The following is a 21868-nucleotide window of genomic DNA, read 5'->3' as shown; positions in this document are numbered from 1 at the left end:
TTAGTCCTTCACATGCTCTAATTATTGAAACATTAATAACAGATAATATGCTTTTCCAAAACATGAAAGCTGAATTCCAAGATGCCCTAGAAAAAATTTCTTATAAAATGGAATTTTCCAAAATGCTACCAGATATGTGGATGGCAGGGGAGGGACCCAAAACAATTACTGGAGAACCCGCAGCAAGATTTGATTATTGAGACAGAAGCTCCTGTTCTTCTTGATAAATGCATTCATTGCTTCAGTCTGTGAAGGAAACTTTACTGTCGCCATTCTTATGGGATCTGGGAATCCAGCTCTGCAAAGGTATAACCAAGGATTCACCACACCATATAACTCTTTACTGTTATTATAAGGAGCACACACCAGTTTATCTCATTTTAAGAGTACTAGGCATAAACCTTAGGAACATGTCAATTGAGGATGCATCATATTCACAACCAGTCAGGAAACGCTCCACATCTTCTGGAAGGGCATTTCGTGGGATTCCTTGTAGTAAAACCTGATGGAAAATGTAAGTCCAAGTTATATCATTACATGTGTTGTAGTAAAATAATATATATATATATATATATAGAGAGAGAGAGAGAGAGAGACGTGCGTGTGCGCACGCACACACACAAGAACGATTTGCAATGCTTTACCCAGAGGTCTTCAAATTCAGAAAGAATATTTTTATGATAAGTCAAGCCCAGAAAGAATGATGTAAAAAGCAGATAACATAAAAATTCTTAACAGGTCTTAGATATTGTTAAAACAATCTAAGTCCCCTATATTTGTGGCATACTTTTAAGGTAGAGAAATAGAAACTCAATGCCTAAGTTGAAACATCTTTGCAGAGCCAGCCTCCGGTTTCTGACAGAAGGCAATTAGTACCAAATGACACATCTACAAGCAGCAGAGATAAACTAAATGAATAGATCAGAGCAAAAGAATCTTCAGAATGGATAAATATGGCTGATGTTTGACACAGAAACAAATGAAGATTTAACCCCTATGTGAAGGAAGATGCACGCTTTGGTCCTAAAACCTGAATCGAAATAATCTGGAACTCTAATTTAGGACAAGCAATTTTGTTGTGAGACTAATTTCTGGGACTTCAGCACAATTGGTAGGTCTAAATATTAGAGTTCAAAAGTTAATTCAAGATGAGAAAAATATGATTGAGAACTTTAACTTACGGCTTTTCCATTATATGGTATAAGAGGATCCCACTGCGAGCGATCAGCCTGATATCCAATAAACATACATCATCAGCCTGAGGCATACTTGAGTAATAACACAACCGGATCAATCATATCTTAGAACATGTGTTTATAAGGTAATACCCTCTCCAATTTGTACAATCTACCCTTCTTTCCAATCACCCTAATAGCTTGGTCAAAGGCATTGCGCGAAGGAAATTGCACCATCCTGATCATAAAAACAAATAAATATGAAAAAAAAGGAAACATACAAATAAATACCAAGAGATGAAAAAATAAAATTTTTACACATTTAACAATACTTTTTCTTTATCACTAACTTTTCCACAGATTTAACAATACTATGGCAAGGACACTTTGTAAACAATAATAGACAACTAACAGAAGCAACAAACACGCTAACTATGTGAAATGTTGCAAACAGAGAGCATAAAAACCAATAATTCCTTTAAAGTCAACAGCAAGCTTCAGCCAAAAAAATATAGGTAGTCCCCCAAATATCTACCAAATGCTGCTATGGAACCCCCAATGCAAAAATACTACAGAAAAAAGAAGACATGCAGCACAGTAAAGATGATTCTTTTCACTATTGAATGCCCAAGCACACACATAAACATCTGTAAAAGCCGAGCGAAGTATGTGGAGCATTACATTCCAACTGGCGTAAAGCTCCGGTTGTAGTCGACCTTCACATCGTCCAGAGTCAATTTGCACCCTTCAAGCATGTTGACAATGTCGGTCTTCAGCGTATGCCTTGTAACTCCAATCAACCTCCCGTAAACCAAACCTGAATTCATTGGGAGACAAGAGTGTCGAAAAATATGTGCCCATTTCAGCAAAATACTTCATACATTTATCATTTTCGTCTTTTACGCCCATTCTCTTCATTTTCTCAGCAACAAAACAGAGAGAAAAAGATTTAAAACTTAATCCTATCTCCTAACCAATCGTTGAGAATATAAGCACGCCCGTATAAACCCTAGACCCAGACTCAAAACTCAAAAATCCCAGGTGTACGATTCATAACACAGCCACGAGATTCCCAAATCAAAGCTCAAAAGAAAAGAAATATCCCGTACCTGTGCCTGGGGTTTGAAGAAATGAATCAACCGCGGAGTCCTGTGGCGGCTGCTCAGCTTCGGTCGAGAACCATCTCGGCAATTCGCGAAGAAGTAATGGGATGCCATGATTTTCCCTAACCGTTCGAACGGTTAATCTTGATCCAAGTGCGGTTGCAAAAAGCCTGAGCTTTGACATTTTCTCGGGGAAGGTTTTGGGAAATGAACGAGTACAAGCTCGCGACTGAGCAGCGCTGTGGCAATCAAACGAGGAGTAATGGAATGATCTACGACAGACTACGGAGTATGCTAGGGAAAGCTGCTGCTGTTCGTTTTGTAACGTGGGAATTTGACTTAACTTACGTTTGGATGTTAAATTGAGTTGAGTTGAATTGAATTGAGATGATAAAATATTATTAAAATATTATTTTTTAATATTATTATTATTTTAAAATTTAAAAAAATTAAATTATTTATTATATTTTATATTAGAATTTAAAAAAATTATAATAATGAGTTAAAATGAGTTAATGTGAGTTTGATAACCAAACGTACCCTTAGAGTAGATTCCCCAAGTTTTCTCAAAGAGCAGAAATGGTTATAAGCTCCCACCAGCTTAAAAAATAATAAAAAAAAAATTATGTACATTTATTTTTGTATATTTTTATATAATTGGTTGCGTCATTTTTTTAATATAAAATAATTATTTTTACCAATTAGATCAGTAGAATGTGCATAAAGTATACAAAAATAACTGTATGTAACAGAATTCTTTAAAAATCTGTTGGGATTTTAGACTTTTAGTTGGTTCATAAATCACTCACTTAGTTTTAGGTTATGTTAGGTTGTTGAACCAAATTCAATTTATCTCAAATCAATTATTAATGAAACTCACTACTTTTTTTACTTCTTATAAAAAAGTTAAACTTATCACAACATATTTCATACATTTTAACCTAAAAAGTTAAATACATCTTAACCTAAAAAAGCTAAACTCATCTCAATGGGATTAACAAAATACTACTATTTACAATTCAACTCAACTCATTTTAACATTCAAATATAGCTTTAAGGTCTATTTGGAAACACAATTGTTATTAGATATGTTTAGATTACTTTATTACTATTCATAAATTATTCTTAAACTATTCATTATTATTTCACTACTAATTTTAAATTATTTGAGATACTCTTTAGTACCGAATGGAGCCTTAAATTTTTATAATTCACTCCTTAAGTATGTAAGCTTTTGCAATTAAATCATTTGGTTTAATTTCTATCCAATTGACTAACGCAAGATTACCACATGTGATGGAAATCAAAGTGGGCCTAGACTTAAAGTTCATTTGCACGTTCGATAAGTTAATTATAAGGTCAAGAGTTAAGAAAATCAAGAAGGCAATGTAAGGATTGATGTAATCCACTTGGGACGAGTTTAGTAAGAGCCCAATATTCAAGATGGGCTTGAAGGATGAGGATCCAGTTTTGATAAGCTATAGAAGAGGGTAACAATATGACTTAAAGGCTTTGAGCACTTGAAGGCTTTCAACTTGTTTAATTCATTTAAAAGACTTATTTTATTAGTTTAGAATAATTGAGTTTATTATGGGAAAGACTTAAGGGAGGTCTATTCAAGGGAATGTTGGAAAATTTATTATTTTGTTGAACTAGGATTTTAAGAAGTACTGTAGCTAGGGTTTCAAAAGTACTGTAGCCGAGTTACTGTAGCGTCGTACTGTAGCTGCGACACTGTTCATCCAGGGGCATTTTTGGAAGATGGGGATTTATTTTGGTTAGGGTTTGATTAGGTTTTACTTTAAATACTCTTTGTTGCCTCATGTTAAAATGTTTATGAAATTTAATGAATTTATTCATTGTGAGTTGAGTTTTACTCCTCTTGTTCTTAATTGAACTTTTGAACTTATCAAAGGTAAATCACAACTTTTGTGGCGTTCCTCTTTTGTAATCTGGGTTCTTGAGATGAGTTCTTCAACGGGTCTAGATTTTAATATAATCTAGATTCTTGAAACGAGTTCTCATCGAGTCTAGGTTCTCCATCCATTGACTTGATTTTGGCTTTCTTAGAGAATTTTCAAATTGACTGTGGGTTCAATGGATTTTATTTCCGCGGGTTTATATCAACATGACAACCAATCAGAATGCGACACTAGTATTCAAATACCACATCAATAGTCTTCACACGGTAAAGACCAAGAGTGCGGTATATTGCCATCTTTTCTTCAATAACCTAAAAGCTTAGTTGATGGTATTTTTTTCATAGTAGTGTCGAAGATGGGATAAATCTTGTCTACAAGAGGATGAAACTCTTGGACATGTTCTCTGGTGATGTCCTTCAGTAAAAGATGCTTGGTTACTTGGATCTAAGGCTTTTCAGAAAGCCCTTATTATTGCCACTGTTTTTTATACCATGTTTACTCAAATGATGGAAAGGTTATTAGCACAAGAATTTGTACTGTATGTCGTAATTGCTAGATCCATTTGGTTGAGAAGAAATGCATTGATTTATGAAGGGGCTTTCTTACATCCAACTACTCTCAATAGCCACGATCTCCAAGAATGTGATGTGTATACAGTTGCTATGCAATATCTAAGGCTGTCAACCTATCCCACACAACCTTAAGTTCTTCATTGGGAAGCTCTTCCAGCAAATTGGGTTAAAGCCAATTGACATGTAGCCATCAATACTGAAAATTGAAAAACTGGTATTAGTGTTGTTATTAGGGATGGTGATGTTCATGTTCTTGCAAGCTTCATGAAACCTCTACCATTTTGTTTAGAACCATCTATAGTTGAGGCACCAAGTGTACTAGCAGCAACTTTTTTTGCAAGGATCTTGGTCTGCAGAATGTTTTCTTTGAAGGAGACTCATCCCAAATTGTTGATGTTAGTTTAGCTAAAGATGATCGTGTTGGTTTGTTTAGTTGTCTTACTTCAGAAATAAAATCTTTATTTGTTGAATTTGGTTGGAGAATAAGACATCTAGTTAAGAGGGTTGCAAATGGGGGTAACTCATCGACTTGCTAAGGAGGTTGTGTCTCTCACATCTGAATTGATTGATATAGATTCTACTGCTTGTTGTGTTTCTACTCTTGTACTCTTGAATGCCAACATTTGTGATTAATCAAATGTTTGTTATTCTAGTTTTTTTTTTTTTTTTTTAAATGATATTGGGTTCCTTTATAAGGAGTTAAAATCATAAATCACTTATGTATCTAATATTCACAATATGATATATACTGATTAACACAATCTAATATCACAACAAGAGAAATATTTTAGCTACAAAGAGATTAAACAAAAGTAATCCCACAACTTAACGTAACTTTATGGGGTTCATCAAATTGTAAAGTTATTTTTATTTTAAAGTAGATCTAACTATTCATATAAAATTACGTCAGTTTGTGAGATTATTTTTGTATAATCTCTTTATGGTTGTAGTAGTTCACTTACAACAATATATAAAGAACAGTGAAAGATAATATCAAACTTGAGAATCTGATGTAGATCCATCCCAACAATGTAACACAAATGAATTTTAGATTAGTATCACAAACTCCTAAACTTGCTAAATAAGTTCTAAATACAAAGCAAAACAAATTGAAAGGCCCACCAAAACACAAATTCGATTGAAAAAATTGGAAAATAATGCATTAGAATTGAAATTGAAACCTAATATTTGAATGCTATAAACTGGAACAAAACCCTTAAGCAAACATTGTAATACCCCAGGGCCCAAGCCCAAGCCCAGACACAGGCCCAGCCCCACGAGAAGTCAGCAACTGAGTGCCAAAAAGGGTACCGTTTTGATAAGGTTCTTTCTCTTCTCCTCTCCCTCCCATCCCGACGGTTTTTTCTCCTTCCCCTACATTTTCTTCTCATTTTCCCTCTCCCAGATCCCATTTCCCCCATGTATCTATAGTTCCTTTTCTTTTTCTCACATCCAAATCTCTCTCAACAGACCATGCTCACACCTCGCCTTCCTACGACTATTTGTGTGATTTGGGTGCTGCATTTTTGTGAGCTTTCCTAGACCATGGTTGTCGTCAAGCCTCCTCACCGAAGTGAGTGGTGGACGACAGTAACTCTTTCACTCGTTCTCTGTTTCACTCACACATGCATGCACACCCACTCTGATTTGCACTCACAAAGTTCTTCACAGATCATCTTCCCTGTTCGTGCCGTGCCATTATAGTGGTTAGCATCGTCGCCGGTTGATTTTCCTCCTCATGCTAGTAAGCTCATTTTTCTCTCCCCCCCCTAAGTTTTCAGATTTCTCACTCTGTGTTCATCTTTCCACCCGAGGTTTACATGTTTATTTTTATTTTCATTTTTTTATTAGTGTATTTCTTTTCTTCCACTGAATAGACATGCAACACCACAGGGTTTTGGTTGCCGTCTTTCTGGTTCGATGGTGGTGAGCCCTTTTGATTCATGTTGTAGTTCTTTTATTTGACTCGCCGTGCACCCTCCCTAATTTATCACTCACAAAAAACCATGCACAGATTGTTCCTTTCCAATGTATCATAACTGTTTGGAGCCTGAAATTTCCTCACCAACGTTGGTAAGTCGGTTGACTTATTTGTTCACTTTTTACAGTGTAATTTGCTTTTTCTTTAAGTTATATTAGCTTTGGCGTATTTTCCCTTCGAACCATTGGATTTCTCTTTTACAGTAGCACTTAACCCCTAAGATTAAGTTGTGATTAACTTAGGCAACCCAAGTTGACATATGGTAATTTTTCTTTCTCCGCTTGCTCGGTTTTGAATTATCCATTGCATAATATTTTCAAAGACAATACCCAATAGTAGTTGTTTGCTAGTTTGCAGGACTATACTTACGTTTCTGGACAACGTACTCCATTCACTTATTTCATCGACCACCTAACGACACTAGGTATGATACTTCAATGTTAATAGGCTCGATTGCTCAGCTACGTATGTGATATGAGTAAAGTATAATTGTTGGAGATCTTAATGAATTATAGTTATATGACTATTTGGAATTACAAGTTGGTTGTATTGGAGTTACATGTTGATTTGTTGGGTTCGAGGAGTGGCTGCTTTGGATTGGTTGTGCTGGAACTGTTGTAAGCCATGTGGATGTTTGGTTTGACTTGTGAGTTGGTTGGATATTATGTTGATGTTTGGTTTGCATGTAACATGTGGAGAGTGGCTAATGTAGTGTTGTGGGCCGGTTATAATTTGTGTAATAGCGTACTCGATGAAGTGGTTGAGTGATTTACATATCAGGAGTAAATGTTTACTGGAGGGTTGTTGAATTTGTCTGTTTGTGGGTTGTTTGATTTACTTAACTAGTTATAAGCTTGTTCTTTTCTATTCTTATGAAGGTGGAATTTTTGTTAGCTAAGTTATGTACTAGTGTGGCTATTAACCTGAATAAATATTTTCTGATTTAGGTTATTGTGACATGGCTAGATTACGATCGCAAAATGTATATAATATGCTGCAAGAGTCAGGTAAGTGGAATTCCTAAACTAGACTTTGTATAAAAATAAAATAAACTGAGGTTGATTTGTAAAAGAATATGCATGTTATGTTTTGAAAAAGAAATGTGAAAATAGTTTCACTTATGTGATCTGCATTATTCATAAAATCTGTATAAAAGAGAAAGTACTTTCTGAAATGATTGGTGTAGACATGAGCAAGAAGTTTAGCATTCTATTTCTGAATTGTGCAAAAAGAGCGAATATGAAAATGATCTTAAAAATGAGATACATAGATCAATGGTAGGTTCGATTGTGGTGGTCCTACTGTGAGGCAGGTAGCTAAGGCGGGGCCGTGAGGTTGCTGGTGGACTAGAGGTGATTTGTGTGATTTTGGGTAAACAGAAACTATACTGGAGCTTGAAGAAGAATGAAATACACATAAAGTGCATGCGTTGTGCATATATATATATATATATATATATATATATAAGGAGTTAGCTTAAGAGTTTTAATATGAAAATGATTTGTAGAATCGTACAAGAGCTTTATTGGGGCATGAATTCTAGTGGAAGGTGGAGATGTGCATGATTTTAGAGTTTGAGAAGGCAGTTGGTTAAAGAGTTTTAACGTGAAAATGACTTGTAGAGTTGTATCTCTGTTGGGAGAGAATTTCATTGGGCCTAACGCGTTTGGGTTCATTTCATGGGATAAAAATTCAGTAATTTTTGGGTTTCTAAAATATCGACCCATTAATTTTTTCTAAAATTTCCAACTAATTTTAACAACCGTAAAAATAAAATTTTGGGGCTTTTGGCCTAACTAAATCCTAAGAAACAATAACTCGCAGCTTATCCAATATAGCCGATAAAAATCCAAAAATTTCAAAAATCTTAATAGCCATTGGGCTATTCCAATAGAGACCATTAAACTTATTTTAGGCTATTAGATTTTTTTCCTTTTTCATCCCTAATAATATTGAGTTGAGTCGTTACAAATTCCGAAGTGATGAGTAGCATAGGAAACATTTGGTTCAGGTACTAGAGAAATTACAAGAGTGCCAGCTATACGCAAAACTCAGTAAGTGTGAGTTTTGGCTTTAAGAAGTAAAATTTTTAAGGCATTTGATCTCTCTAGCGTAGTTGACCCTAGTAAGATAGAAGCAATAAGGAATTGGCAGAAATCAACCAGCGTACATGAGATACGTAGTTTTCTTGGTTTGGCTAGGTATTATAGGAGATTTGTAGAAGGTTTCTTCAAAATCTCAAGATCCCTCATTGCGTTGACCAAGAAGAATGCAAAATTTACTTGGAGTGAGAAATGTGAAAGGAGTTTCTAGGAGTTGAAACAAAGATTGACTATAGCTCCAGTTTTGGCTTTGCCTGAACCCTATAAGCCTTATGTGGTTTATAGTGACGCATCAAAGATGGGTCTAGGATGCATGTTCATGCAAGAAGGATGAGTAACTGCTTATGTCTCTCGGCAATTGAAGGATCATGAGCAAAATTACCCTACGCATGACTTAGAATTGGCCATTGTGGTATTTTCACTGAATATTTTGGAGGCATTACCTATATGGGGAGAAGTGTGAGGCTTTCACTGATTAAAAGAGTCTCAAGTATCTTTTTAGCCAAAATAACTTGAATATGAGGCAAAGAAAGTGGATTGAGACAATCACTGACTATCAATGTGAGATAAAATATCATCTTGAAATAGTCAATGTAGTGGCAGCTGCTTTAAGTCGTAAAGCCCAAGCAGATATGAAATCTTTGTTGAGCAGCATGAGGAGTCTACTTATTGGAGGCTCTTGGAAGGACGAAGCATTGGCAGTGATACAAGAGATTGTGCCTTTAAATGATAAAGAAATAAAAGAACGTCAGCAAAAAGATAATGGTCTTAGAAGATTACGATAGTGGGTACTAAAGTCAGAAGGACCCTCGCATTTTAGATTGGCGATGGAATGTTTTGTTACAAGTAAAGGAAGGTGATTCCAGCGAATCTAGAAATGAAGGAAAGGATATTGAGGGAAGCACATAATATGCCTTACATTGCACTTCTTGATAATACTAAAATGTACCGAAACTTAAAAGGACACTTTTGGTGGGACGAAATGAAGGGAGACCCGATGAATTATGTGAATAAATGTTCCGTGTGTCAAGTAGTAAAGGCCGAACATCAGAGACCATCAGGAGAATTGCAGTCATTATCAATTTTGGAGTGGAAATGGGAAGACATTTCTATGCACTTCGTAATCGGATTGCCATTGACATCGGCTAGAAAGAATTCTATATGGGTTATTGTTGATAGATTTGACGAAAAGTGTTCACTTTTTGACGATTGCCAAAATTGACTCTATGGAAAAGTTATCGAAGTTGAATGTTAAAGATATAGTTTGGTTGCATGGAGTACCAAGATCGATTGTGTTAGATAGAGATAATGGGTTCACGTTACAATTTTGGCAGAGTTTGCAGAATCTAATTGGCACTAGCTTGAAGTTTATGAGTGCCTATCATCTGCAGATCGACGGACAAACCGAGCAAACTATACAAACCTTGGAAGATATGCTTCGAGCTTATGTATTGGAAATAAGGGGAGATTGGGAAGGGCACTTATCTTTGGTAGAGTTTGCATATAATAATAGTTTCCAATATACGATTAAAATGCCACTGTACGAAGCATTACATGGAAGAAAGTGTAGATCCCCATTATACTGGGATGATGTTGGAGAAAAGAAAATGTTTGGTCTTGAATACATGCAGGAAGTTAGGGAACAAGTGTTGATGGTTAGAAAATGAATGCAAGCAGCTCAGGCCAGACAAAAAAGCTATGCCGACGATAGAAGAAGAAATCTAGAATTCTCAGTAGTTGATTGGGTATATGTTAAGATATCACCCATGAAGAAGTTGCTCGTTTTGGAAAAATATGGAAGTTGAGTCCCTGATATGTAGGACCTTACAAGATTGTGGAGAGAGCTAGGCCAGTAGCATATCAGTTAAGCTTAGCCATAGAATTGCAAGGGATACATGATGTGGTTCATGTATCTTCTTTAAAGAAAAGTTTTAGAGATCAATGACCGGTTGTGATTAACCCAAATGACATTCAGCTTCGACCTAACCTATCATATGAAGAATGGCTAGTGCAGATCATCGATTGGAAGGATTAGAAGTTGAGGAATTGAAGGATACCCCTGGTCAAGGTACTTTGGAACAATCCTGACTTCTAAGACGCTACTTGGGAGAGAGAAGATATAATGAGGGATAGATACCCCCACTTGTCTGCATCCTAGTTGGAAGAATAAGGGATTAGTCAACTCTGATTGAAACTTTGTGATTGTTTTGATTATATTCTTGGATGGCTAAGCAATGAAAGTGTTTGTTTGATTGCATCTCTTGAGTGATGTTTCTTCTTTTTCCTTCTTTCTTTTATATATCAATTACACCCTTGATAACAGGACATGGTAGGAATAGAAAAACCGCACGTATGTTTGTGTTATCAATAGCCAAATTTAGGAGTATGCGAGAGCGTAGGCAAAGGATCGGGTAGGAAAGGTGAGATCGAATGATTGCGGCTCATTGGCAAGAAATAGAGAAGTTTGAGCATCAACACACTCATGTGATAGAGGCAAATTTTAGAAGAAACATTTTCTTACACTGAGCATTGCCACATGAGGAGCGATGACCTCCACATGACCAATTAGTTTGGAACGATGCCACGAGATTGAGGGTATTAGGCCTTAACCAAGGGGCAGAATCAAGCCATATTTTGGAAACCCAAGTTAGAAGACTTACGACACTTGAAGTATCCAACTCATCGATTAATCATCTCTGTGTTCGTGAAAAAGGTCAACCGGTGGAAGATGATGAGGTCACTATAGAACACAAATTGAACAAGCAAAGGGTAAACATGTATTACGACCTTGATATTGATGTTATATTTTATCTGTCCCAAGATTCAGCAATAGATGAAGGAGAGGAAGTGCCATCACCTTCTTCATCAGAAGATTTGACTGCGACTAGTAGACTTAGTTCGTCAAGTGAGCAGTACACCACTAATGATGGAAGAAGAAGAGATTGAATTTGGCCAATGAGTAGGAGATGCCACATGTCTTCCATGCAAAGGAGTTTAAGGGTTTTAGAAATATCTCATGATGCAAGAAGATCATTAGGGTTTCGGTTTTAGGAGGGCACATGCCAACCACACTACCATTTGGTAGTCATGCACTTCGTCTTCTTTAGGTTCATTGTATCTAGACCAGAAATGGATGAAGGCCGCTTAGGGTTTTTGGTCACCCCATGGGAGGCGCCACTTTTCTTCCATGCAATGTGAGTCCCTTAAGTTTCCAAGAAACGCAATGATGAAGGGAAGATGAAGAGTGATTCAGCTGGGGCTAGAAGAAGGGACCACTTGGCGCCCATGCAAAAGACTTTTGGAGACTCTTCATTTTTCATATATAAGTGATGATATGATAGAGAACAAGTGAGAATAAAAGTATATAAATAGGGGAAAGTAATGGAAGACGCCCATACACTTACTAGAGGGATATTAAAGGTCATTTTAGTTTTTCAGATTTTCGTCTCTCTTTTCCTCTCTATCTCACCCACCCTAGGAAAGAACCAAGCGCCATTTTCTTCCCATCCAAACACTCATTTCGTGCAAGCATAAGAGGGAGATCAAGAATACCTTGTTGGGAAGGATTGCACGGTAAGAACCTTCAAGCCATTACCTCATTCTCTTCTCATGCACGCACACGCATTGCAAGAGTTTTTTGGTTGGAGATTTTCGGCTTAAGGGAGTTAGGGATTGTGTTGTGGCCTTGTTGTAAGTCTCGTGGGAATAATGAAGTGATTGGTTCGACCATGAGAAGGCAACCATGCTTAAATCCTGTTGAGTATGAGTTGTCTAAGGTTTTCCTTTCTAAGGGACCGAATCCTTGATGGAAAAATGGAAAGGGAGAGAAACCTTTGTAAAAATAAGACATGCTCGGCCATCACTAGGGTTTCATGTAGGGATTAACTTAGTCACCTTTTGAAGAAGTCCAATCTTGAGTGCCATGCACTTTCGGCCATTATGGTTGTTGGATGAAGCCGCACTTGTTGGACAAACTCACTTGTGTTTCCCAAGCCATGTGTTTGTGTAGTTCAAGAATCACCAAAGAGAGCATTTTAGCCGATTAGGGTTAGGAGCATAAACCCTAGTACATGACACGTATGTTTGGTTTTAATGCTTTTTCAAAGTCTAAGAGTTACAATATACACTTTCAGCTTACTTGAACATTTGAAAAAAAAAAAAAACCTTTATGGAGCTTTGTAAGTTAGCCTTTAACTTACTCTTGGATAATATACTTATGTTTATGTGTAAACTCTACATTTGGTTCTTGATTATTGAATTGCTACTTGTCACATGCTATGATTAATCTGTACCTTGTATATTAATGTTATGTTCAAATGATACTTGTTAAAATTGTTGGTTCAAATGACATGTTTGGAGTTTTGGAAAGATGGAATATGCCTTGCTGAGCCTTCATATGTCATGTTCATGTATATGTATCTGAATGTTCTAATTATTTCAAGCTATATATGTGATGCATTCTTTGTATATAGTACATGTACATGTACATGACATTGTTCCATGAAAGTTATGTGGTTTAATCACAAGTCACATGTCAAGTATTTTCGGGTTGTGCATTAAAGAAAAATAATTTTGTCACGATCCCTGTTAGGATGGAGGAATATTCTAATGGAACTCCCCTGTCTACTCTGAAGTGCTTAAATTGGAGTGGTAAACCCTGAGTTGACGAAATATAGTCAATGGATTTCGAATGAATTCTTTTCAAAGGATTCCAAAGCAAAATAACACCTAATGCTGGTGGGTGAAACACATTGAAAATACGGTGAAAACGAATTTCGAACTGCCGTATCATATTGAGAATGCGGTGAATGCGAATTGCAAACTGTTGCTTCATATTGAACTGAATGTACTCGCACCCAGTCAGAGGGCTGGTAATGTGATGTGGTAACTAACAGGGAGCCCGCAGTGCGTAGGGGAGCCATGAGGTGTCCACCCACATGATTCTATGGAATAAGATTACTTAAGAAATGGAAGTGTGATATTTTTTACTTGATTATTTTGTTTCATGGTTACTTTGATATATGGTTACAAGATTAGTGTTTTTGAAAAGAAAGAATATGTATAGGACAAAAGTGTGTTTTTGGTCAAAGCACATGTTTATGTTCATGCATTCATATTCATGGTTTACCTTGTATATGCTTATGGTATCTCAGTGTATGTTTTTTGTTTAATTTGTTGAGATTTCTCGAAATCTTATTGTGGTAGTCCCAACTAGCATTCTCTCGGAATGGTAGAACTTTTAGCAGGGTCGGGAGTAGCTAGTCAGGATGATGACCAAGGCTGAGGATGAGCTTGATTCGGAGAAAATAATGGAATTAGTCTTGACTTACTTGGAGATATAAGAAATTAGAAAGATGCTTTAATAATTTCCTTTTAGTTAAAGGTTTTTGAAGACATCTGTTACATTAAGGTGTACCACGGAGTTTGATACTCCATTACTATGATGTATGATTCGATTTATGCCTTACATTTAATAAACTTCGAACAAGTATGGTATGATTTAAAGTTATAAATAAAGTTGGGATACTAGTTTATTCTGGTACAACATTATATGAAATGACTTCTTTCGTTGTGATTGCTTTACACTGCTAGAATGCATGTTAAGTGCATTATATGTTAATTGTCATGAAGGAGGAATATGTAACTCTGTGTTGCATGTTTTGAAACTCTACGTTTCCACTTCATCCGAACTAAGTTAAACATTCACAATCCGTGGCATGCACTTTAGTTGATGCCTTTGTGTAATTTCAAGTATTGATCCCTATGGGTCCTCTCTCTAGGAGGTGAGGTGAGTCTTTGCTCTAGCAAATGAGAGGTTTTGAGAGTAGTTTGGGTTTCGTTGGAATCATGGAGGAGGCACTACAAAAGCAATGAGAAGGTTTTACCCTTACTGAACAAGAGAACGATACGGTGAGGGTGGAAAGCGAGGTGCTGGAACCTCTTGTTGACAAAGGAAATAGGTGCTTGCTTCTAAATATCAATGCAGATAAGTGGTGAATCGGCTTGCTTTCAAAACAACAATGTCCAAGGTTTAGAGACCAGAAGGGTGGCTCCAGTTAAAGGAGGTGGGAGAAAACAGGATGCTCATCGAATTCCGGCATGGAAGAGATAAAAATAAGGTCCTTCAAGGAAGACCTTGGTCCTTCGACAGGAACCTAGTGGGTTTACAGGAGATAGATGGGCAAGTTCCATTAAAGGAACTAATTTCCTTTAGAGAACTATTCTGGATCCAAGCTCACGAAATGCCGATGGCATGCATGACAAGAGATATTGGAATGAAGTTATTTGCCGGGATGGAGAAGGTGATTGACATAGAAACCGATGAAACAGGCTGCGGTTGGGGGAACATGTTAAGAGCGAGGATTGAAGTGGATATTACTAAACCATTGATTAGAGGGAGGTTTTTAACAGTCGAGGGGTTGCAATGGTGGATCCCCTTCAAATATGAGAGGCTCCCGTCTTTCGGCTTGGCCTGCGAGGCTATCGTACATGTCAAGCAATGCTAAGGCCATAGTAGAGATCCCAAGAAGGATGCAAGTATTCAATATGGCCCTTGGCTCAAGGCCAACCCCACAAGAGCTGGAGGTTTTGACTCTCAACGTTATAGGGGGAACTCGTTCCACTCCACACTCCTTGGATACCAGGAAGAAAGCTCAGCATGGACTCAAGGAAGGAGGCACGAAGACCAAGGAAAAGACTCGTAAGATGAGGTATAACGAAGCATGGGGGACCAAGAAATAAAGCACCATCCCCCTACTGTCATGGATCAGAAGGTTGGAAAAGGGTTAGTTGACTTTCCTGTTTTGGCAAAAGAGCAATTACCAAATGAAGAAGGCCCATCAGTTGTGGAAGGGACCCAGACTCGAGGAATGCTAAAAAAGAAAAACATGGAACTTCCCAAGAAGGATAGTGGTGCAGTTGTGTCCCCCTCCTGCCCTGAAATATCATTGGCTAGTCACATCAACTCAATGGACAATTTCCTGGACCAGCAAATCAAGGATCTGGCTGAAGCCAGAATGAAAGCCTCTTGGAAAAGGAGGGTGCGTGATAAGTGCGTGATAAGGCCTTCTCCATGATTGAACCAGGTCACTCGAATGAGTCAAACCATTGTAATGCCAAAAGGAAGCTGAAAACATGCTGCAAGATAGACGGTAATGAAAGTAATAAAAAGAAACAGAAGATCAATGAATCCAGTTATGTGGTGGATGAAAAACTTAAGGTGGTGGCTGCTAGGCAACACCACCATCATCAATGATATGCATAAGTTGGAACTGCCGAGGGCTTGAGAACCCTCGGACAGTTCGTGAACTTCACAGGATTGTGAAGTCAAAGAGCCCATCTCTCATATTCTTGTTGGAAACAAAATGTGGGAGAGAAAGAGTGGAGAAAGTAAGATTTAAGTTGGGTTATGAGTTTAGCTTCGTGGTGAATAGCAAAGGACTCAGTGGAGGGGTGGCTTTTTTATGGAGATTTGAAGTTAATGCCTCACTGGACACATTCTCTCATAATCACATTTCCCTTAAAATCTAGGAAAATGTGGGTAACAAGAACTGGTTGATAACTGGCTTTTACGGTTCTCCTTATACTAGTAAAAGGAAAGACAGTTGGAGGCTACTAAGAGCATTAACCCCATCACCCCCCATGGCGTGGCTATGTGTGGGGGATTTTAATGAAATCATGCATGCCAAGGAAAAATGGGGTGCTGCAATCAGACCTATCCCTCAGATTGAGGATTTTTGTGAAGCGGTGGAAGAATGTGGCTTGAGTGATCTAGGGTATAAGGGTGATATGTTTACATGGAGTAACAATAGGGAAGGAGCTCAGTTCACTAAAGAGAGGTTGGATAGAGCCTTGGGGAATGCTAATTGGTTTGATTACTGGAAGTACTTCTCTATTGAAGTGGAGCCTGTCCACTCATCTGACCATAAACCTTTACTAGTGTTTTGGAGTACTAAGAGCAGCTTGATCCCTAAGGGGGTTAGACCTTTCAGGTATGAAGCTAAATGAGCCTCTAGAGAGGAGTGTCAAAGGGTGATTGAGGAGGCTTGGAGGAGACCCCAACTGTTTACTAGTAAGATGGACAGGATAGTGGACTCACTTGTTAATTGTAAGGAAGGGCTAATCGAATGGAGCAGAGAGGCCTATGGGAACTAAAAAAGGATTCTTAATTGCAAGCTCAAGCTCTTAAGATCACTCCAAAACTCGAACACAGGGAACCTAGGAAAGGAGATCAAAAGAATACAAGGGGAAATTGATATGCTATTGGAAGAAGAAGATGTTTCCTAGAAATAAAGAGCAAAACAGAAGTGGCTAAAGGAAGGCGACAGGAATTTAAAATTTTCCCACCTTTGTGCTAACCAAAGAAGGAAAACAAACTTTATTCAGTGCATTAAAGATGAAGAAGGAGTTGAAGTAAGCACTCAACAAGATATTGCCGACCTGTTCCAGTCTTTTTTCAAAGGGTTGTTCTCCACATCCCACCCTGAAAGAATAGAGGAATGTCTGGGCAGTGTGGAAACCAGTATCAATAGTGACATGAGCTCTCATTTATCAAAAGAGTTCATTGAACAAGAAGTAGAGGAGGCTATATTCCAAATGAACCCCCTTAGCTCACCAGGACCTGATGGATTCCCTCCTGCCTTCTATCATCAACACTGGAGCTCTATCAAAAGGGAGGTATGTGATGCTGCTCTTTTTGCTCTCAACTCAAGAGGTAGTTTACAGCAATTAAATGAGACCTTTATAGTTTTAATCCCCAAAATAAAAGAGCCTAAGAAGGTCACTGACTTTAGGCCCATAAGTTTGTGGAATGTCCTCTATTAAGATTATTTCGAAATCCATTGCCAACAGACTTAAGAAAGTGTTGCCTGAGATCATTGCACCCACTCAATCAGCCTTTGTTCCTAATAGATTAATCTCAGACAATATAATTATGGCTTTTGAGGCCCTTCACTCAATGAATAGCAAGTTAAGAGGGAAAATAGGCCACATGGCATTAAAGCCTGACATGAGGAAAGCTTATGATTGTATCGAATGGTCATTCCTCCATGCTGTTTTGACAAAAATGGGGTTTCCAGAAAAATGGACTAGGCTTATCATGAATTGTGTGGAATCTGTATCCTACTCTATTTTGGTCAATGGGACTCCTCAGCAGGTGTTTAAGCCATCGAGAGGGATTAGATAGGGGGATCCTTTGTCCTCATATCTGTTCATCATGTGTGCTGAGGTGCTTAGTAACATGCTGAGTCAAACTGAGGCCCGAGGAGACTTAGCTGGCATCCCAATTGCAAGGGGTCAACTTCACATAAACCACCTATTATTTGCTGATGACAGCTTGCTATTCTGCAAGGCCAATGTGTTGCAATGGTGCAAACTTATTGATATCCTATCATTGTATGAGAAGGCATCTGGCCAGAGGCTAAACAAAGAAAAAACCTCTATACATTTTAGCAGAAATACCCCTTAGCTGGCTCAAACTATGATCTTACAGATTGCGAGTGTGAGATCTTGCTCTTCATATGAGCAGTACCTTGGACTCCCATCTATGGTGGGGAGAGCAAAAACAAATTCCTTTAGAAGCATCTTGGACAAAATGAGAAAAAGAATTTGTAACTTTAAGGTTAAAACCTTTTCCCAAGCAGGTAAAGAGATATTGCTAAAGGCTGTAGTCCAAGCTTTCCCTACTTACTGTATGAGAGTTTTCAAACTGCCTGGCTCCCTTATCAAAAGAATGAACTCCTTAATGCACAACTTCTGGTGGGGTCAGCAAGACAAGGAAAGGAAAATACACTAGATCTCATGGTCCTTTATGGGGAAACCAAAGTTAGAAGGAGGTTTGGGTTTCAGAGAAATAGAAAGTTTTAACCTTGGAATGCTGGCAAAACAACGATGGCGCCTCCCTCAGCAACCCAACTCCCTGGTTTTTAAGGTGCTAAAACAAAAATATTTCCCCCACTCCTCTTTCTTGGAAGCTAAAATGGGGGCTAGACCCTCATTCATATGGAGGAGTATCTTGGCTTCTCAACCTCTTGTGAAAAGGGGTTCAATGTGCAGGGTGGGAAATGGTAGGAGCATCAAGATTTTGGAAGACAAGTGGATCCTCCAGACCAGCTCTGGTAAAGTGGTCAATGATAGACAAGAAAGGGACTCTCAAGCTAGAGTGAGTAGCTTGATTGATCCAAACACGAAGGGTTGGATTCAGGGGCAATTGGAGGCTTTGTTTGAGGTGGATGAAGCTAAGATGATTGCTCAGATTCTCATTAGCTGCTCAAGTCTGCCAGACAAACTAATATGGAGAAATACTCCATCTAGCCAGTTTTCTCTTCGAAGAGCTTATCACCTTCACAAGGAAATGATTTCCCAATTCCAGGCCCAAACTTCCAGCAGAGATAAAGCTGAGGATGTATGAAAGGTTTTATGGGAACTAAATGTGACACCTGCCATAAAAAACTTTTTATGGAAGGCATGTAGAAATGGACTCCCAACAAGAAGAAACCTGTACAAGAAAAGAGTAATTGAAGACCCCCTTTGCCCCATATGTTTGAGAGAGGAGGAATCTGTCTTTCACATGCTTTGGAGATGCCCTGTAGCTTAGGATGTGTGGGGGCAATGCTCAAAGTTTATCCAAAAGAAATACTTTCCTTCCATGTTTTTCAGTGATTTATGGAAACAGTTTTGTCAAGCAGCTGATATGGTGGTTCTTGAAGAGTTCGCTATTGTATCAAAGCTCTTATGGCTGAGGAGAAACAAATTTATATTCCAAAAAGAGTTCCTACATCCAATAGTGATTTGCAAACAGGCTGTAGAAGCTTTGGATGGATTGTCTGCTTGCAAGGTACCCAGAGATCAGCTACAAAAGGAGGCTTACTCTCCTGTAAGGTGGTCTCCACCCCCAGAGACTGTTTTCAAAATGAATTGGGATGCTGCTATTGATAAAACAAACTGCATAGTGGGATTAAGGGTCATAGTCAGGGACTTTAGAGGACAGATGGTAGCTGCACTAAGGAAATCTATATCTCTATATCCTGATCCTGTGTTAGCTGAAGCTTATGGGGCATTGGAGGCTGTAAATTTTGGTCTTCAGCTTGGCCTGACCCAAGTCATTTTGGAGGGGGAATTCTCAACAAGTGGTAAATAATTTAGTGTCAAAATCTAAAGATGAATCTGCCATGTCCATGGTGTCTCAAGATACTCTCTTATTCCTCCAACAAAATGTCATATGGTTTGTTAAGCATGTAAGGCGTGAAGCCAATAAAGTGGCTCATGCTCTAGCCAAAAAGGCACTACTGTCGACTGAATGTATAGTAGACATTGAGGAAGTCCCCTCATGTATCTTTGTTCTTATCATTAATGAATGAATTCGAGCTACATGCTCCTTTCAAAAAAAAGAAAGAAAAAGTTTCCACTTCATCCCAAGCTGGCTGGAGGTTGTCAAGGGCATCATACTCTTTTAAAAAAAATGAGTTTTGTTATTAAAAAAATAATTTTTTCGCATAAATTTTAAATTTACTCAATTTTTTAAAAACAATTATACGAAAGTTGTATATCTTAAAACTGCAAATATAATTTCACTTTTTAAATACAATCTTTTTGTATTGGATAGTGCTAGCGGGTTGCCCAACATTTATTGCTGGGCGTACCGCTAGTTATAAGTTTGTTATTTTTTCTTTAATTTTCTTTCAAGTATATTTTTAACATTCTTAATCATTAAAAAAAATATAGAATTTTACTAATAATCAATTTCTTAATCATTAGGTAAAAAATAAAAAAATAAAAAAAATTAAAATGCATGAATAAGAAGTTTGAGTAGGGCTGCAAATGGTCTGGTCGGGTCCGATCTGGTGATGGACCAATATTTTCGGTCCATCATTTTTCTAGACCGGACGGGACCGAACACCCAAAGGGATCGGACCGGACCGATAGCTCCAGTCGGTCTGACCTAATGTTTTTAAATAATTAATAAAAAAATTTATTTAAAATACTAAATTAAATTAAGTGACTTATTAATGTGGATTATGTAACAAACTCAATAAAAAATATATTTTATATGATCAATGATAATCAATTAGATGAAAATTATATTATTAATTTATATAATTACTATATAATTAACTAATTGATATTATATATTAGTTAATTCATAAAATATTAACAAGTGTTAATAACATATTTAAAATTTTATATTGTTAATAGTGATAGGTTAGATGAAGATATATATAAAATATTGTTAATTTATAGAATATTAACAAGTATTAATAACATATTTAAAAATTTATATTGTTAATTGTACAATTATTATATATAAAAAATATATATTTTTTTATTTTTCATTCGGTCTTGTCTAATCTGAAAAAATCTTGAATCGTGGATCGGATCGAAACTTTTTAATTCTCTAAAATGTGGACCAGACCGGACCGAACTGGTCTAAATCTCGATCTGGTCCGGTCTGGACAGAAACGGTCGGTCGGTCCGGTCCGTTTATCACACCTAAGGCCTCGTTTGTTTTCGGAGATAAGATGAGATGAGATGAGATTAAAGTTAAAAAGTTGAATAAAATATTGTTAGAGTATATTTTTTAATATTATTTTTGTTTTAGAATTTGAAAAAATTGAATTGTTTATTTTATTTTGTATTGGAAGTTGAGAAAGTTATAATGATTAAATGAGATGAGATGTTTTTCCAAAACAAATAAGGGCTAAGTTTGAGGGATCCTGTAACATTTTCTTTTTGAATTGTGCTACACAGAAGCCTCACACTCTGCACACCTACTTAAAAACATGTGATTTTACTTTTTGAGAGATGCTGGAGTGCAGCTGGAAGCCGCAACACACCACAAGTAAATTTTTTTTTTTCACCCAATACACTTAGTGTGCAGCGGCTGTTATGCACAGTAAAATACTATTTATATTTTCTCTTATTTTTTTATCTTCATATTTCAAGTGGGTATGCAGGGTGTGGGGTTTATGTTTAGAATTTTTCTTTCTTTTTATATTTAATCCAATTATATAGCTGCC

The 21868-nt window shown here is 37.2% G+C and overlaps 1 protein-coding gene across 1 annotated transcript; it reads right to left on the bottom strand.

Moving 5' to 3' along the window:
• LOC108985285 lies at window positions 1-2587 on the bottom strand. The gene is made up of 6 exons (XM_018957520.2): window positions 2285-2587; window positions 1857-1992; window positions 1329-1413; window positions 1182-1229; window positions 402-502; window positions 1-298 (listed from the first exon to the last, which is right to left on the bottom strand). Exons 1-6 carry the CDS (start codon window positions 2460-2462, stop codon window positions 166-168), a joined length of 681 nt encoding a protein of 226 aa, XP_018813065.1. The 5' UTR covers window positions 2463-2587; the 3' UTR covers window positions 1-165.
• Window positions 2588-21868: the final 19281 nt, after the last annotated feature.

Source organism: Juglans regia, chromosome 4 (assembly GCF_001411555.2).
Source record: "Juglans regia cultivar Chandler chromosome 4, Walnut 2.0, whole genome shotgun sequence".
Taxonomy (NCBI): Eukaryota; Viridiplantae; Streptophyta; class Magnoliopsida; order Fagales; family Juglandaceae; genus Juglans; species Juglans regia.
Note: the sequence above shows the minus strand (reverse complement) of the source record. Positions and strands in the feature narration are given on the sequence as shown.

What these genes read in the sequence shown, in the direction of transcription:
- LOC108985285 (XM_018957520.2), bottom strand. Translation starts at nt 2,462, where the DNA reads ATGTCAAAGCTCAGGCTTTTTGCAACCGCACTTGGATCAAGATTAACC. An exon ending in GATTGTACAAATTGGAGAGG is followed by an intron (nt 1,230 to 1,328) that starts GTATTACCTTAT and finishes ATTGGATATCAG; the next exon opens with GCTGATCGCTCGCAGTGGGA. An exon ending in TCAATTGACATGTTCCTAAG is followed by an intron (nt 299 to 401) that starts GTTTATGCCTAG and finishes ATACCTTTGCAG; the next exon opens with AGCTGGATTCCCAGATCCCA.